Source organism: Taurulus bubalis (genome assembly GCF_910589615.1).
Source record: "Taurulus bubalis genome assembly, chromosome: 16".
Taxonomy (NCBI): domain Eukaryota; kingdom Metazoa; phylum Chordata; class Actinopteri; order Perciformes; family Cottidae; genus Taurulus; species Taurulus bubalis.
The window spans coordinates 19,813,972-19,832,072 of NC_136604.1; the positions used below are offsets into that span (position 1 = coordinate 19,813,972).

The 18,101-nt window shown below is 41.9% G+C and overlaps 1 protein-coding gene across 1 annotated transcript in view; it reads right to left on the reverse strand.

Moving 5' to 3' along the window:
* trappc9 (trafficking protein particle complex subunit 9) overlaps window positions 1–18,101 on the reverse strand; it is a gene marked incomplete at both ends in the record, with an annotated part of 158,179 nt that overhangs the window by 120,044 nt on the left and 20,034 nt on the right. Inside the window, 5 exons of the mRNA XM_079232134.1 lie at window positions 1,820–1,952; window positions 2,086–2,212; window positions 7,056–7,141; window positions 12,458–12,603; window positions 15,172–15,298. Of these exons, the coding sequence (XP_079088260.1) occupies window positions 1,820–1,952; window positions 2,086–2,212; window positions 7,056–7,141; window positions 12,458–12,603; window positions 15,172–15,298 (619 nt within the window). The remainder of the gene's footprint in view (window positions 1–1,819; window positions 1,953–2,085; window positions 2,213–7,055; window positions 7,142–12,457; window positions 12,604–15,171; window positions 15,299–18,101) is intronic.

Here is an 18,101-nt window from a genome sequence, read left to right on the forward strand (position 1 = left end):
TTGTTAATCAACATGTAAAGTCTAATTATGTGCAGAACAGCGATGCTAACTATCATTATTAGCATGAATTAATTAACAGACGTGTTTTAACAATATTTCTCTGAATGCTTCATCACTGGCATTGTATTCATTCACAAAAAATACGTGGTTGCATTATATTTAAAAGTGCTTTTTTGACTTCAACTTGTTTCAAATAGTACTCTTACTGTTTAGAAGTCTGCTTTTTGTCTGCAGTCAATCTTACGAGTTGGGGTCAATGTTAGGATCTGGTTTCTGAATACAAATGTACAGAAACCTGGTCCTTACCTGAGTTTTAAAAAAGGTCCAGTGTGTAGGATTTAGTGGCAGTGAGGTTCTGAATTACAACCAACAGAACGCCCCGTTATTATAGAATAACAACGTGTGACTTTTAAGCTACTCCCCCATATAGCGTTGAGTCAATCCATAAACATTTCAAAAAGGTGAGCAAATAATTACAAGGAAACATGACAAACATGTTGATGACATTGAAACTTACAATCCTGCAGCACAACTATAGTTGCACACAAAAGTCTGTTTCAAATTAAACACATTTTGGTTAAGGCTTAATACCTGCTCATTCATTTTGCAAATGAGGGTTTGAAGTATGTTGATTATGTGAAATAGGCCAGTGGCACTGCTCAGCATTTATCTTTTGTTACACGTTATAAATGTGAGAATCAACCACTATCCAAATCTGTGAGTAATAGGACAGTGACACCTTGTTCATTGTGTTGGCTCTGCACTCCAGCACAATGGATGTGAAATGAAACGATAACTGTGGTGAAAGTGCTGACTTTCAGCTATAACAGGGTCTGAGGGGGTTCACATCAATCCTGGTTGAACAGTGTAGGACTCGTTGCCCTTTCATATTTATAACGGCCCAAAAGTGCAATGTTCTTTGTCTGCACAGTCAGTCACCTGAGCTCAATCCAATGGAGCCTGTGTGACTGTGATGAAAAACTACATTTAATATTTCTATTTAAAGCAAAATAAAAAATACATAAGTTCCTCTTACCTTAATCTAGATTGATTGGTGTGAGTTGCTGAGTGTTAAGATATAATAATTTAACTTTATGGCACTCGGCTTGTGAAGCTCAAAGAAACCAACAAAACACATTAAAAAGACTCAACAGCAATGTCTCTGACCCGGATACGCAAGATAATCCACAGACTTTGTTGTGGGCAGTTGCAGGGAGGAACTATTTCCCTTCTACCAATCAACACCCGGCAAACAGTTCACTGTGTGTGAATTATCTTGATTAAAAAAAGTAATAATTTCTGGAAAGAGGCATCGCTGATGAATTTCTCAAGTGTAGTTTTTGGCGCTTTGAGCACCACAAGCCAATTCCATATAGTCTCGTTATATTTGTGAGAAGGCAGACAAGAGAAAAATGTGTATTTTTGATTTTGGGGTGAACTGTCCCTTTAAATTTGACTTCATCTGATGTGGATGTCCACACCCTCGCAGTAAAGCTGTGGGTCAAAACTTTAATCGTATTTCTAATTTCATATCCGATGTGCAATGAGTAGAGAGCCGACAATATAAATTGACTCATCTATTGTGTTGGTGTTTAGTTAAACTCATAAACTTAAATTAAAGAAATTCTTAGTAAACTGAATACTCTGTGGCATATCTGTAAAACACAAAAGCACCACTTTAAATAATGTATTTACTAGAGATGTGCTCATATGTTTTTGTAAATGAGGCATTCAGCATGAAAAAAAAAGCCTTTAAAAAAGCAAGTAATTGACTAAAGAAATCATGACCATGAAAACACAGGTTCAGAGAGTTCCTGACCGTGGCAGTGATGTGCTGAGCTGCAGGCGAGGTAGGGAGGGAATGACCTCCACCAAAGTGCCACCGGTCTTCACACTAGTCAGGCCCTCCAACAGGCAATCACTGGTCACTCCAAACACCGACGTGTGGTAACCTGGGTTCAAACGCAGGTCAGAGAGAAGTTTAGCTCGACTGGATGACGCTTTGAAGAACAGAAGAGTTGACCATCTTTTTATCCTTTATGTGCAACATCTGAGCATTGGAAGAGCGGTGCAGTTGGGACTCACCGTTGACGGTGATGTTGCCGGCTGTCCGTGGAACGCCAACCAGAGTGACGGGGTACAGGCCGGACTCCGCAGGCAGGGACAGCCCGGCGGGCAGGGACTCAAACTCCACGCCAGATGTCAGCAAACCCTGAAAACCAGATCAGATAGAATGATTCCATTAGCTAGAGAGTATAATGAATGCCATGAATACATGCAGTATATGTGTGTAGAAGCAATAGTTCATTGAAGAATAAAAAAGGGCAGAAAAGTAACAATCTGTTGAAGGTTCTTGGCTAATGAGTTGAGATGAGAAATGTAGATTTTCCACCAGTAGAAAGCTGGCTGATGTCCCAGCCAGTACATTGATGAAATCAGCATTATTATTATGACCGATAGGAAGGACAACAAAAATGTAACTTCTTAAACTACTGAAAATAAAGCCGAGGATTGTAATAATGAAGTCTGGAAAGAGCAGTCGAGGTTGCGGTAAAGTCTCCATCTACCGCTGAGCAATGCATTAAACGGCAGGCACAGTGCAACGCAGTAATTAAATGGGGATGGTTTTTACCCCCAAACCACTTGTCTTATCTGAGCTCTGAAGGGCCATGTGGAGAGATACAGTGGTATAACAGGGGAATATGTATGCGACGCCCTTTACTGCCCCGGTAAAGATAGTGTCTCCTACAGGAACCATGCATATTGCATCATTACTCACGCCTTGTTTAGCCAATCCAAATGCCCTTTCTTAAAGAAAATCCCTTAACAGCGATGAATGTCACGTAACCCAACTTTCACACCATTCTGTGTGAAAAATAACTGCATAAAGAGACCTGAATGCATCGTTGGAGCTGGGCGTGCGTTCATTTCTATGGGAGTTAGCGGGACATGAAGCCAAAATGTGTGAAAATTACCCGGATCTTCAGCCAATATTTCACATGAACAGGCCGAAAATAATGATGGATTTGGGTGTTAAAACCTTTAAGACCTACTTGTACTTTAAAATGAGCCGCTGATTTACAAACGTCTCTTTCCCAAAGTAACTCAACAAAAGCAAACAAAAACTGGCTTCAAGGGCAAAATACAGCTTGCTCATTTATTCATTTAAAGTCCAATTACACAGCAGGGATGCCATGAATTCCTCCCATTTTCTTTTTTAATATGGGTAGTGTGTGACGCAGGGGATGCCGGCAATAATGCAGGAGCACGCAGCTGAAATCAGCTTTTGGGGAAACACAACTGATAATATGAATCGTTTTATTCTGTAGATATTCTGCTTTTCATTATTCTTATGTCTATTAGAGTTCAGGTTGTGCGAGGTCAGTTTAACAAATACTTTGTGAGAAGTTTCTGTTCCTCAAGGTTCAACGCTTTGCACCACAACACACACCTGTTTATCAGTATGTTGACACTATGGAAGCAGACTGGTCGTTGCACGTTCCAGCCTTGTGAGAAAAGATGAGGACATGATTCTCCTCCTCTTAGAAACGTTAGAGCCAATAGAAATGTTACATGTTCATGACGGAAAACCGTGTATTAAAGAGCCGAACTTCCGGCTGGTCGGGGTGTTTTTTGGACGGTCAACCTGCGTGTTGACTGGACGACTCCCTGCTATCAAGATTGCAGCATTTGTTACTCCACTTGTGATGAAGGAAAATAAATTCAGAGAGTGAGAGAAGTTGTTTGCACCAGGCATCCAATAATTGACACACGCTTTCACAACCCAACGTCACGGCGCATTAAGGATGGGAATCATAAATTGACCCTCTAGGCTTCGGACTATCTCTTGCAAAACTCACAGCAATATATTATCCAGCAGATATTCCAGCCGCGAACCATGTGACCTGCCGACACGAGCGCCACGCTGTAGAACAATCACCGTGAACTCGGAGCTCCAACCTGAACCACAACATCGGCCTCTTCGCCGACAGCTTTAGTTGCCCATAGCCGATCGATTTCTGATATTTAGAAGGAGTGGGTCATTTTAACTTTTGTACTTATTTGTGCAGTTCTTTTATGTGGAAATGTGATTTGATACCTCAGCGTGGTGGCTCTGTGACTTCAATGGGCGAGGATTAAAAAGTTGCATTCATGAATAATTGAAAGACAAGTGTATAGTTGTTGAATTGGCTGCGGAGACAAAAGACAGGCCACGTCACCCTGGGCCTCATTTGTAGTCAGAAAAGCCCTCCGTGTGGCTCTGAAGTCATCTTTGAATGTGCACTCCACCCCCTCCTCCGAAACGACGTTATTTACATTCCCGGGACGCGCTGCCCGTCTTGCACGAGGCAGACGGCGGTGACGTCATGACCGCATCAATCCCCAACAGCAGACACTACGTCACCAGAGGGACGGCTGCAACGAGGAGCTGTGCCTCAGGTGCCACAGCTGTGATTTAAACTCTCCTTGCGTTCACTGCGGGACATTATTTGCCTTTATTGGAGAGCAGAAGTGGCCGTATTAACCTATTGGGGGCCTTGGAAAGGTTAATTAGCCCGCTTCACTAACTGTGCAACGTAGACTTCATTGTACAGCGCCGACGGTGAGCAGTTAACCTTTAGATTGGCTTTAATTAATGCCACGATAATGGTATGATTATTATTAATGATTATTTCTTTGTTATGAAACATTAGCGCACATCTGGTGGCAGCAATAACAACATTTTTATTGCTTTATATTTTGTGCAAATAACTCATCTGACCTAAGCTTACGAAATAAGAGACAACTAAAAGCATGATTTGTCATTTTGAGAAAAAGCAAATAAATATTCCACACTTGTTTGTGGTGAGAGAGAAGTATTGGACGGTGACCCCTCTGAAAATGAAAGGGTGGGAGGCGGGGGGGTTGTGATAAAAAAAAAAGCACCACTTTAATAGAAAATCGATAAAGCACAAAACAAAGCTGAGTATTAGTGCTGGAGTTGAGTGGTGGCTGAGAAGGAGCGCCCGTCTTGCCAAACTACAGGGTCACCTTGGTGACGGAGGAAGGAGAAGTGACCTTGCATGTTTCCGAGAGCGGCTTCCTGTGCGGCGGATAGACGGTCTAACGGCAGTCACTTTGTCTGGGTCGCGGAGGAGCTCTCGGGCAGCTTGCGTCACCCTGTCGCGTCTCCACCTGCGAGACTCTACGCCACCCCGAGGTGTCCAGCTGCCACGGAGCATCGACTGTGACCCGATCAATTCACCTCACCTGGAGGTGAAGGGAGTTAACGACGTCCCCGTTTGACCGCTTCACCTCACGCGGCAGCGCACGCGCACTGCGGGAAGTCTTGTCGCGCACTGAACTTCAGGAGGGCGTCGTGTTCGAGTGCTTTTGGAAATCTTGGCCGGATAGTGAATTCTCATTAGAGTCCTTCTCTTGCTGAGCCGGATGACTTCCTGCTGACTCCCTCACAATACATGATGGAGGCCATGGAAACAAGACCAGGCTCTTCAAAACATTTACACTGCAGCTTTCAGAAGAGCCACATTTTTTCGGGGGTGAGAGGGCACTGAACACATGCACGTCGTGCATACATGAATGAAAATTGGTATGCATAAAATAAATACACATACTGACGAGTGCTTAACTATAAGCTGATTCTCTACTTACCTAAATATACAGAAAAAAATATGCATTATACAGAAAAATAAACGTTGCACCAAAAATTACAATATTTTACTCACAGTTCACCGTATTTTGAACCCAATATTTTACATTCTGAAAGGCTACTACTGTATATTTGAAGGGCTGAATCCACACAAGCTAATTAATATGAATAAATGCACGGAGACAATCGCTCTGTGTTTCTTCCTCCAGCTCAAACACGTTCCAGCTGTTCCATACAGGAGGTCACCTGCATTCACCGCGTCTGCAGCAGCGCCGCTATCCGATGACGGCGACGAGCGGCGAAATCCACGCGCAAGACCTGTCCAAGTCAGTTTGGCGTCGGCTCCAGAGACAGCCGCCACAATTAAGAGTCCGCCGTCTCCGTTCACACTCTGGCACGAAAACCTCCACGGCAATTTGTTCTCGACTTTCAGAATAATTAAAAGGCAACATCCCTTTTGACAGGCAGTGCACAGCGTGGGGTCCTGCGTGTGTTGCATGCCATCTGAAAGGAGGCCTCTAGCTGCTGGCCTTTTAGTGAGCCCGATGATTGCTTTGCATTCACAGAGCAGGAATCACAGCATCGTACTTGATAATCTTTTGCACTTTTGAACTTGATAAAGTGGCTCAACTGGTGTGTGTTTGCAAAGGAGCGGGAAAAAGGAGTGACAGATAAATTAGAAATGGATGTTGTAGAAAGGTATGTCTGCACGACGGTTGAAGGCAATGTTCTGATCATAAAGAGTGAATTCAACAAGCAGCTTTTAAACAATTAAATTGAACTGCCCGATGGCTCTTTTCAAACTTTATTTTGCACAAAAAAAGGAGAGCGAGTGGCCTCATGCCCACCTCAATACAGAGGCTATCTGGCAGGATGGTGTGTGAAACCATAAAAGTAAAAGCACCACGGGGGGTAAGCCTCTCCTTACTGATGTTTTCTTATCGTCAGGCGGCCGAAGAGATTGTTCTCACCATCTTGTACAACCATCACGGTATTAAACGGTCAAAAGAGCTTTTAAGGGACCTTAATTAGGCAATCCAGGATGACCACAAAGCATTATCACTTGCCTTGTTGCAATACTAAAAGGTGTGTGCAGAGGGACCGTTTGTATTATTACTGCAAGGTCAGCAACCTCCTGTTTTCACCAAGCTGTGGATATTCACAAATTCTGATTGATCAAATATAGTGTTTTCATATGTATGTATAGTGTTTTTCATAGTTTATATTTTTTTCTTTGTTATTATAGTGTGTTTTTATTTTCAAAACTGACTCAGAGAGCCCAGCACAAAAAAATTCCAATGTGTCTGGACTGTTGGTCTAGGCACAAATGGCAAAATAAAGAACCTTGAAATTCTCCCTCAAAGCGAGTTGTTGCTGCATATTTGAAGTTATGCGTTTCACTGACCATGTTCTCCACACGAAGTTCGTAAGGCATGGGGTTGTAGACCATGAGCTGCACTTCACAAACGTCTCCTTGGACCCACTGGAACTCTAGTGAAAGAAGAAGAGACACAAATTCATTAAAGTAAGATGTCCTACTTGTAGTTAATCAGCTGAGGAAAATACACCATGAGGCTACATTGCTAATAGAGATCAAAAGCAACGGTCAGTCATAGATGATGTCATTTTTTCTCTTCTTTTTAAGTATATCAAAATAACATTTTCCTGATTAAGTGACTGCTCATCCAGTTTATATTACACTTTGGTAAAGCTGCACCGGGTTTCTTTAAAGCAATCATGTGATTATTTTGGGAAAACCATTTGCTTCCGAGCCGCTACCTGGGTGAGAAGATCGATACCAGCCTTATATTTATTGTTAACTACAGCCAGTTGCTAGTTAGCTTAGCAAAAAGACCGGATGCAGCTCACAAAACTCTGTTCAAAGTAAAAAAAAATTAAAAAAATCTGAAACAATGTAATTTTTCAGGTTACTTATGTGCAAAACTAAGTTAATAACCTGCTGACTCCAGCTTCATATTTAGTGTCAGTATCCATTTTTCCCAGCCAGCGTATTCCCCAAATGTCATATTTCACTAATGTCTGGAAACGGGGATAAGGCGTCGACCAGAACGGTACAACGCTCAGTATTGAACATGTTTTATCTCTTTTGTCTAAAACTATGAACACAAATGGCCCATAATTGTTATTTTTAGGGCATTTGATGACGTGCGGTTCCTGTCCTAACTTCCTGTCGTCCCGCCACCGCCGTCCGACCACCAGCTGAGGCTCCAGGAAGTCACCGTGCCAAGAGAGAGTCTGGCACACAGAAGCAACACTTTTGTACGGACTGCATAGTGGTTTGTGATTTTACGCCACAGTTATCACATCAATCATTTCTATATTTTATTGCAGCATATTAATGCCCATTCAGTCATCATATATGGGTGTAATTTTGGGCCAAAAGGTCTATACACTGAGGGGAAAAAAAGGAAAAATAATATAATTGAGTCACAGGACATTTTCAATGGGTCATTGTTATTTCAGAGAATGACATTTACGAAGCTGTTGTGATGAGCTGACAGAAGGGATAATGAGGTCAAAAATATAGTTGGACCTCATTAAATGGTATCCTGAGAATGTGAACTGCAATAGGTAGGTTTGCGTTGCATTGTGGGTGCTGTATTCAAGCAGATTGTAAAAGGTTCAAAACAACCTTTGAGGAAAAACTTGGATTTGAGAAAAAGCCAAGTCATCCTTAAAAACAGATTATAGCCCTGACTGCAGTATCTATGTTCAGTCCCCATCTATACCATTCTCCATTTTAAACTGTAACATATTCTATGGTTCAATTGGAGAGTCCATTGTTCTATATAGACTTGCAAAAGAGGGCCTGACAATCCAACCTCGACCCCGAGAGGAAGAGATATTTCTGGGAGGGCACACTGAAGCCATGCACCTTGGGAAATTAAGTCGGTCAAAAGAAAGATATCTATGATATGGATGTCTGTAAACCCCCCACACAACCTCAGGTCTGGCTCACAGGCATGCTCTCATAGTCAGCCAATTAAGTGTGAAATACACCTCAGGAAACAGAAACACAGAGTGGATTGCTGCTATGTTATGCGTCTTGCCTCAGTCCTAACTCCTCAAGTGGCCATTGAGATTCTGCAGAGATCTCCAAAGGCTTCAGCGCTTTCAAACGTCATTGTACGGGGCAATAAGGATATAAGGAATAAGGAACCTAATAGACTTCCAATTGGCACCGTTTTCTCGCCGAGCGACTCAAAAATAAAGGAAATGGACAACTTGTGTACCTGTACACAAAATCAATAGATTGTATTTCCTGACTATTTAACAACCTGCCATGATTTTGGGCTGGAATGCCGAAACCTAAATGGCCATATTTGTTTTTCCTTCCCATGGATGCACTCCAAGAGGGCGAAACTTTATTTGAATAAAAATAGCGAGCACAAAGCCCAAAAGGTTTTCTCGCTCTCTGGTTTTTCTTCCACATCGTGCCCATTAGTTTTTTCTAGCCAGCTCAGTTTCGCTTTGCCCCCCAAAAATTACTTTTAGGCTCTGGAAAAAAACCTTATTTCATTCTTTCAACTTTTAAAACTTCGTCATATTACATAGTTTTACATACATACATGACATTTGGTCTCTGCATTTAACCCATCCTTAGAAATTTAGCTGCAGTGGGCTGCTGTGAAGCGCCCGAGGAGCAACTTGGGTTTCAGTGTCTCAAGGACACTTGGTTATGCAGACAGTAGGAGCCTGGGATTGAACCGCCAACCTTGTGTTGAAAGGACAACCCGCTTTTTCCCCTGAGCCAAAGCCGCCCAAAATTCAAAAACTCATAATACAGAGAGAGTAATACTTTTTTTTGCCATTGGAGGTGTCCAGTCTGGTGTCTTTCATAAGGACATCACTGCCATCCTCTAACCTCCGCCTAAATGTAGTCAACTCTGCCTCTAACTTGGTTATGCAGGCCAAGTTAGAGGTCTGCATAACCTCTAACTTACAAGCTGTGTACGTTTTGATAGTCTGTTTAGCAGACTGGCCAGACTCCCCGCTAATCAGCAAACTTTCGGATGCACCTTCTCCAGAGATTAGACCTGACGCCATCACTGCTCACAGCCCGCTATGACTCCCGATGCTAAATGCTAAATGCTAAGGCTAAACGGCAGAAGCCAATCTCCCAGAGCCGCTGCTGGTCATTCAAGTGAAGTAATACCAGTTGTTTTTCTGCCACTTTGGATTTCATCAAATAAACTAAAAAACACACCAACCCTATACTTTAACTTGACAAGCCCCCGGGACGTCCTGTCGACACTATAAACCGCTTCGCATTGTGTTGAGCATGATGGTTAATTTTGCAAAAATTCTGGCCAGACGTCTCCTGCACCTCAAGAGCTGGAAATCAGCAACGCATCGTTTTATTTTAAATCCGATGTGACGCAATACAAGCCGCGTCATCGTCCAAACACTTACTGACCGCACTGTGTCCCCGGTTCCCTTTTTGAGGACGAAGATGAAGGGAAGTCCACCTTCTATACCCGTAAGCCACTGTAATAAATAGCCCACAGCAACGTGAACGGATAGCTGTGGACGACACAGTCCTTAAAACGCGTCTCAGAGCAATTATAGAGAAAACAATCTCCCCTCTTTTATGGATGAAACTCCACCTGCTTCATAGCAAGTGATGTGTAGAGCACACACACACACACACGGGTTGAACATTCCTCGCTGTGTGAAGACATAGCAAAGGGAGGTTGTCTGTGAAAGCAGAACTATTACTGCACTGAGTTCTGCATGAGAGGACGTGGCTACCTGTGGCTGCAGTGTGCATATTCACAGTTAATCCATCCCACACTTTTCTTTCTACAGTTCCTGCGTGCTGGGAGATACCTTGCTAGAGTTAAATGATCATCTTGACTTCATTCACTTGCAGCTTGCTCTCCAGAGGCAGACGGACAAAGAGGGAAAGGCATGTTTGAGTGAATCTCCAAATCCTCACAACACCATCCTGCACTCGAGAAAATACCAAGGCTCAAGGGTACGGATGCGTTAGCCGGTTATGTTTGAATATGTTGAGTGATTGTAAGGCAGTTAAACACAACAGACAGATGTTCAGGCGTTTAATGCAGATTTTCGGCATCACGTGGTCTATATTAATGTTTCAGACGCTTCCAAGAAAAGTTATGATTAGTGAAAGTTTGCAAACAAAAGCCAGGATTCAAATAATTCATCAAGTAATAGTCAGCTGCTTTAACAGGAGAACTCAGGAATAAACGGCCTGGCTCATTCAAACTTGACTGTGGCCTCAATAGAACAAATAAATACTGAACCCCGAAACCCACCGGCGGATTTGATTGACAGGTTCTCCACAAAAGGCTCAAACAAGAGCAGAACTTTAATTATTGTGTTCATAGGTTTCTTAGAAATACGAATGACGACCACAAACACCAAAGTCAACTAATCAACATACGCTAGTTACATGCAGAGTCTTTTCAAAATAAAAGTCCATCCTCACAGGAAGTTAGGGTTAGGTAAACCTTAGTGGTTAGATGTTAACTGACATCTCACGGAACAAAATGAGTGTTGACTTTTATCGAACAGCCGCTTCTCGGTGAAAGACCGAGGGTTTCTTGATCGGTGTGGAAATTACCACACACCTGAAAACAGGTGGAATCCCCCTTTAAGACCGACTGATTGGCAGCTTGCTCTGAAACGTCGGGCCTTCATCTGAGCTTGATGAAGAAGCTCTGAATAAAAGGCACAGTGCTGCTAAAAGCATCTTCACTCAGTCACTAGGAAGCGGTCCTCTTTTTGGCCTCTTTTCAAACGACACAATGATCCATTGACCGCATTAAAGTTACACCGTCCACCATGTTTGGGATTGCCCAGGATGGACGCAATCTGAATAAAAGTAGTCAGCAATATCTCACAACTGACAGCACACTTCCCACCGGAGCGTACTGACGCTCGATGATGACTCAAAAGCTCCCATTTCAAAAAGGCTCTGAACTTCGGGGCGTTCATAGAAATCCCAACTATGACAAAGCCAAAAAAGGATTTCAGATTTTGTACTTTTATTATAATAAAAAAATAGATTGTCAACTAAATGTGTAATTACTACTAGATGTTTAAAGTTTAAAGTCAGGATATCACCTTATATGAAGCCTATGTCTATGAAGCATAATTTATATATTACTTATAATGCATGAAAGGCTGCTTATAAAACTGTATAATTACTATTATAAGCACTCACAAGTATCCATAGTGCTTTATAACAATCAAGACACATTATAAAGAGTTTAATATTTACTTATACGGTCACGTTTCATAATACTTCATAATTGCAGGTCATTTACTGACTTTTTTGTAAGGATCAATTTGTATTATAATCTGTATATAATGCCATATAAACACTTTAAAAATGCATTATATTGTGATTATAAGTAACTATAAGTGGTCAGTGTTTGCTTCAAGTAAAGTGAAATGAACAGCAATGAATCTATGCAAGAGCGTTGTAAAATTATTTTTGACTTTATTTAAAGCGAATAGTGACCAATAAGAGTAACTAATATTTAAATTATAAGTGCAGTATTAAAGTGCATTACAATTATGGGAATTATAATACAACAACAAAAAAGGTCAGTGAGCAGCCTGCAATAATGAGATATTATGATACTTGACCTTATAAGTTGATAAGATGCTGAATAATGTGGTATGATTGTTATGAAGCAATATGAACAGATTACAACATATTACAAGTATGTTTATAAGGAATTATACGGCTGTCAGGATACTCCTTTAAATCAACAAACCCAAAACGTCGGGCCGGGATGACGATGGGCTTACCGATCTTCTTGCAGCGCTCCTCTCCTCTGTTGTGCATGATGATTGGCGAGTAGATGAAAGGGCTGGCGGTGGACATATTCTGTCCCAGCAGGCCTTTCACCTTGTGAGGACGCAGGCTGACGGGCAGATTGAGGAGCTTCACTGATCTGGTGTGGGAAGAAAAAGAAGCACAACAAAGATACGAGTGAGTCTCATCTCCTGCACGCATTAAAAGAACCATTTCAGCACCTCTCTCATGCCAAGACAAAAACAAACTGCTGTCTTTCTGTTGTGTACTTTGCATGGTAAGTCAGTTGGTGCATCTTTGGCGTTACAACATGCTCATGCAGGATACTGCATGGGCTTTGGATGAATATCACAGTAAACAGTAGTGATGGCGAGGTGAAGCTTCCTGAAGCTTTGAAGCTTTCCATCCAATTGGTTCGCTCATGGGCCGAAGCTTCACGGAGCTTCATTTGCTCTACTGCGCCACCAAGTGGACAATACATGTAAAACAGGCAGAGTGATCATAACGACACCGTGGCTTTGGTGTGCGACGCTTTAAATTGAATAAATTATGTTTGTGACTCCAATACATCAATTATTAACTTATTAATATTGTGTCTATCTTCATGATATAATGGCGGGGTCAAAATCAAAACTCGAAACAAATTGGGAGAGGGTTGTGATGTGACTGTGGGTCAGTGGTTAGAATATCCGACTTTCAGTCAGAGGATCGGTGTTTCGAGCCTCGGCTCCGCTAGTCCATGTTGATGTGTCCAATTTTTTAAGTAAAAATAAGACCTTTTCCACAGTGCTGGGCTTTTTGAGACTATTTCGCCTGCTTTATAAAATACCCTTTCACAGGCACAGATGAAGCTGGGTACAAAGAGGAAGGGGGGAAATTATATTTCAAAATCGCACGGCAAACCCAGGAACCATTTTCTGAATCAGTCACGTGGTACGGCCGGCTCGCGAGGCTTCGAACGTCACCGCATACGTCATCGACACAAGCCTCGCTACGCGCTTCACCAAAATCTACCTGGATTACTCGACACGAAAGGACACATCGCTAGTAAACAGCAAGAGGTTTATGATACCGCTAAGCAGCGGGAGAAAGGGAACGCTTCAGGGACCACGAGCTATGGATTCATTCACAGTCGGTGTGATCTAGTAGATAATGGCTCACGCTCGTAACCTTCAGTAACGATCAGAGGTGCGATGGCTAAATGAGAACTTGAGAGGAAGTTATAATCCTTTCAACAACCTCGTTGGCAGTTTCTGGTTTCTCTCGGTCGGTTTCCAACTCGCCAGCACATCTGAATCTACAGTAGCCGAGCGACTGCAGCAGGCGCAATAAAACATATTTACCAAGTTGTGTTCACACTCAGAAAGCTCTGAGCGCTCTAAAAACAAACTCTGGTGGGAGAAACCTTCTGCCTGAGACATTTTATTCAGAATTTTTCACCGCAAAGCTGTTCCAAAGCCGTCGTCTCTGGGGTCCGTTTGTCTCGCTGCGAGGTGGACTTTGCTGTTAGATAAGTTCTTTAAGTGTGAAAGCAAGAAACAAGCATCCTCGCGCTTCTAACAACTGACCGGCCATCGTTTCTTTTTGGGGTAGATCAGGTAGTAGTGGGGTTGAAAGTACTCTACAGTTTACTGCAGCGGCAAAATGTATTTTAGCCACTTAAAAGAAAGGCCAACCTAAATAAATCCATATCAGTACTCTATCAATACAGTTTTTGTCAATAGGGCCTTTGTGGCTTCAAAGGGAGCTTTTATAAAATTCACTTTCAGTTCAGTTCCCCTTTTGAAAGGGCGGCCTCACGGCAAGGTAAAGCGCTAACTACTCTTTCATAGTTTTGAATAGTAGTGTTTCAGATTTTGAAACTAGTTATTTAATTGTGTCAGATACATATTTATGCAACATTTAGGTAAATATAAGTGTCCGATTGGATTTGGATTCAGAAAATACCTAATATCAAAAAAAACTGGTATCGGGGGCCAGAAAAACTTAATCGGAATAACGTCTCTTACACATAAATGAGGCATAGTGATGACATGAGTGAATAAAACATGCACCATCCTGCTGATGTAAAAACTTAATAAAAAGCATCACATCCACAGCAAAAAAAAGTCCCCAAACGACATAGCATTTATTCCTGTTCTCCAAAAGTTTTAATTAAATTCTCCAGAATCTACAGCGACCCGCTTTTGTAGGAAATGTAGTGTTTATAGAAATAACCCGAGGGCCTATGTGCACAACATTCATGAATATAAGATTGTTATAGTAGGTTCAATATGGAGGATGATGATTTATGTTTTCTGTACTGTTATGTATTTTTTATTGATTTAGTTTTTTGTTGTTTTAGTTTGAGGTAACGTGTAAATTCAAATAAAATGATTGAAATAAATGAATAAAAGTACATTGTTATGACCCATTTTCTAAGATCTACCGTACAAACGCCTCATACTAGAGAATCTGAATAGTATTGTGAGACCAACATTGTTCGATTTGTTTTTTTCATGGCATTTGTTGACAAAATCTAATTAATTTTGAATGGATTCAAACAATTGGATGTTTTTCAAACCCTTTAAAAGAGACCAAATCCAAATTTAAAAAAACTAATTTTCCCATTCAATCATTTAAAGTAATGACCAACTTTGATGCATCAATGGTGTAAATCATTTGGATGATATTACCACTGTCTTTTTAAAAAGCCAACATGTCTCACCGGACGATGGGGAGCTTGGTGAAAGGCACCGGCGGGAGCTTCAGGCCGTCAGGAAGCGTGATGACCTCCATCCCACCCGGACACTTGGACGTGTAGTTCTCCAGACTCTGGGTCACCTCTTTCTTCTCTAGAAATGTAGAAGTGCAGAGCAGACAATGAGCACATGGCAACATAAGTCAATGTACAATATATACAGTTATCCAAAAGGAAGAAACAGTTATGACATAACACAATTCCCTTTGAAGTTCCCCCACAGTCAAATAATCGGAGGCCGGTCTCCAGTGCAGAGAGTTCATCTTTGTGCCCGTGATATAATTTACCGGACATTAATGACCTGTGAGGCGTCTCTGTCGGTGTCTCTGCAATAACAGTCGCAGCCTTCAAGTGAAATTGAAAGTTTTATTGTACCATCAATACCTTTTGAGGTTATTACTGCTCACCCAGCCAGAGAATTTGCTTCGGCACTGCAAGTTTCAAAGAGAGTTGATCAAGCGGAGAAGGACATTCGGAAAGACGCCGTGCAGAAATATGAAAACCTCCACGGGAGTAACGTGATGAAGTCTATCGAGTGCAAGACTTTTGTATATTTATGTGAATTTATTGTGTATTAAACTGAACACTACTGGGAGAGAGATTACGCCCTTATTGCGTAGTTGAAATCCAAAAAGATATACATCATCAATATGAGAGGAGATGCTTGAATTAAAACGGGCAAAAGTTTGATTCCAGGGTGTTCATGTCTCTTAGCAACAGTAAAAAAAAAATCCTGGCGACGTGAAATATGTGTATGTACCACCACAGACTGGGAGCCGGAAACCCACCACCAGCAGATCAAACACACGGTTAGCGGAGTGTGGCGAGAGTGAAGGAGAAGGGAAAGAGGAATAAAAAACACAGAGATGGACGTGCGATAGCTCAAAGCTTTCACGATTGATGGCATATTCGTGCGTTTCTTTCTCGTTTGCCACGTCCGAGTGTTCGCTGCCTGTTTTTTTTAGCCGAGACTAAAATTCGATGATAACCCCACGTTGTTCTCTCTTGTGGTTTAAGGCCGCTCAGCGCGTTGGATTAGCGGCGGCGGCGGCAGACCGTGACGGAGCACAGTATCTGACAGACGGAGAGCGAGATCTCTTTTCATATCTGAAACCAGAGCGCCGGTGAAATAGATTCACAGCGATATATATATATACCAAAAAAGAATGGTTTAGTTTGTCTTAGGAACTACTGACTGGTTATTTCCTCCTGCACAGCTGATATATGCATGTCCGTGGTCAGCTACGGTGTTTGTGGTGATGTTTTAACCAGAAGCAAAACATTTGTTTGGAGTGGCTTTATAAGTCCGGGGCCCTTAGATAATCAAACCCACGAGAGGAGAAGTATTTTCACCGCGCTCTTCGGCCAGACAAACACAACGAAGAAGCACATTATCGGGCTGACAGCTGGAACACACTGTCCAGATAAGCAGAGAAACATTTTTTTTGTTCTTTTACACTTTACAAAAAGGGTGCAGCTCTTAACAGTTCTCACGGCTCCCCAAAGCGAAAGGATCTCTCCTCAAAGTGTCAACCGACAAGTGGGAAGAATAACAATGGAAGGCGAGATGAAAGGCAGCGTGAGCTTACGTCACCTTGTTGAATGATAGAAGGGTGGGAGCGAGACCTTTGGGGAGGTTTAAACCTGCAAAACCAGCCGCTCTTCATTATCCATTAACAGCTTGACGCGTTCGAATATTCACTTCTCAAAAACTAGCGAAATAAGGCTCATGCCATATAAATTAGTGCGACATTAAATGGGAGGGTATTCTGGCAGACATCTTTTTTTACTTTGGCATATTAATGTCGCCCAATTTGGCGAGATAGAACATAAATCGAAAAAGCAGCAGGTGTCAATTGAGGGGTTGTTTTTTTTGGAAGCTATTTTGCAAGCTTAAGCTCCATGAAATGAAATTTTAAAATGGTTCCAGCTGAATGAGTTGACTCTTAATGTAAAAGAAAAAAACGGGGGGAAAAGAAGCGGCATCGTGGTCTTTCACAACAAAAACATGGACGGATGATGGAACGGAAATTCTTAAACTAGAACACGTGATTGTAGATGGAAGATTACAGTGTATGCAAGAGGCTTAGTGTTATCGATCCGGGGAACAACCTGAAGAACGACTGGAGCAACGGATTACGTTGAAATGCATTCCCGTCCACTCGTCTGCCGACAGCACGGAGCTGCACGGCTAATGTTAGCAGAGGTTGCATTGACTTAAAGCTCTATTCAGCAACTGTGAGCATCGGAGAAGGTAAACTGCAACGCCATTATGAATGAGTTCAAATGTTATATTGTTTTTGGCATGAAACAGCAATTTAAAAAAGACATGAGAGGAAATCATGACCTATTTAACCCTTGAAGTGGAACCAGTTTTGGTTCTAGACCTTTTTTTCCTTTTCTCCCTGTGTTTGAGTCGTCGTAGGAACCCCAAATTAATTCCAATACTTGTGTTTATTGTATGTATTTGTTCAGCAAAGTCTTGTAAAAAAATGTAGAAAAATGTATATCTGCAAAACAACAGCCCACACACTGATAAAACACCTTTTTGGAAAGAGTAGGACCTAAACAATCGGAATAAAACACAGCATTGGGGCGGTCAAAGGAATTTCAGTCAAAAACGGTGTCATTCAGTTCAAAAATGGAAATATGACTTTATTATTATTTATCTATATGACTTTTATTATGAGTTTATTCCCAAAGATGGTCTGAATGGAGCATGCTGGGATTTAAAATGTCCGTCTCCTCCCGCACATGCTGTATGACGTGGTTCTAGGGACGTGAGCTGAGCAGGAAGCCTTGAGGACGAGAAAACGTGACACGGAGAAAAAAAATAAATAACAAAAAATAGTTTTTTTTATTTTCTTGTCTGATAATAGGCGCAGGGGAATTTTCGC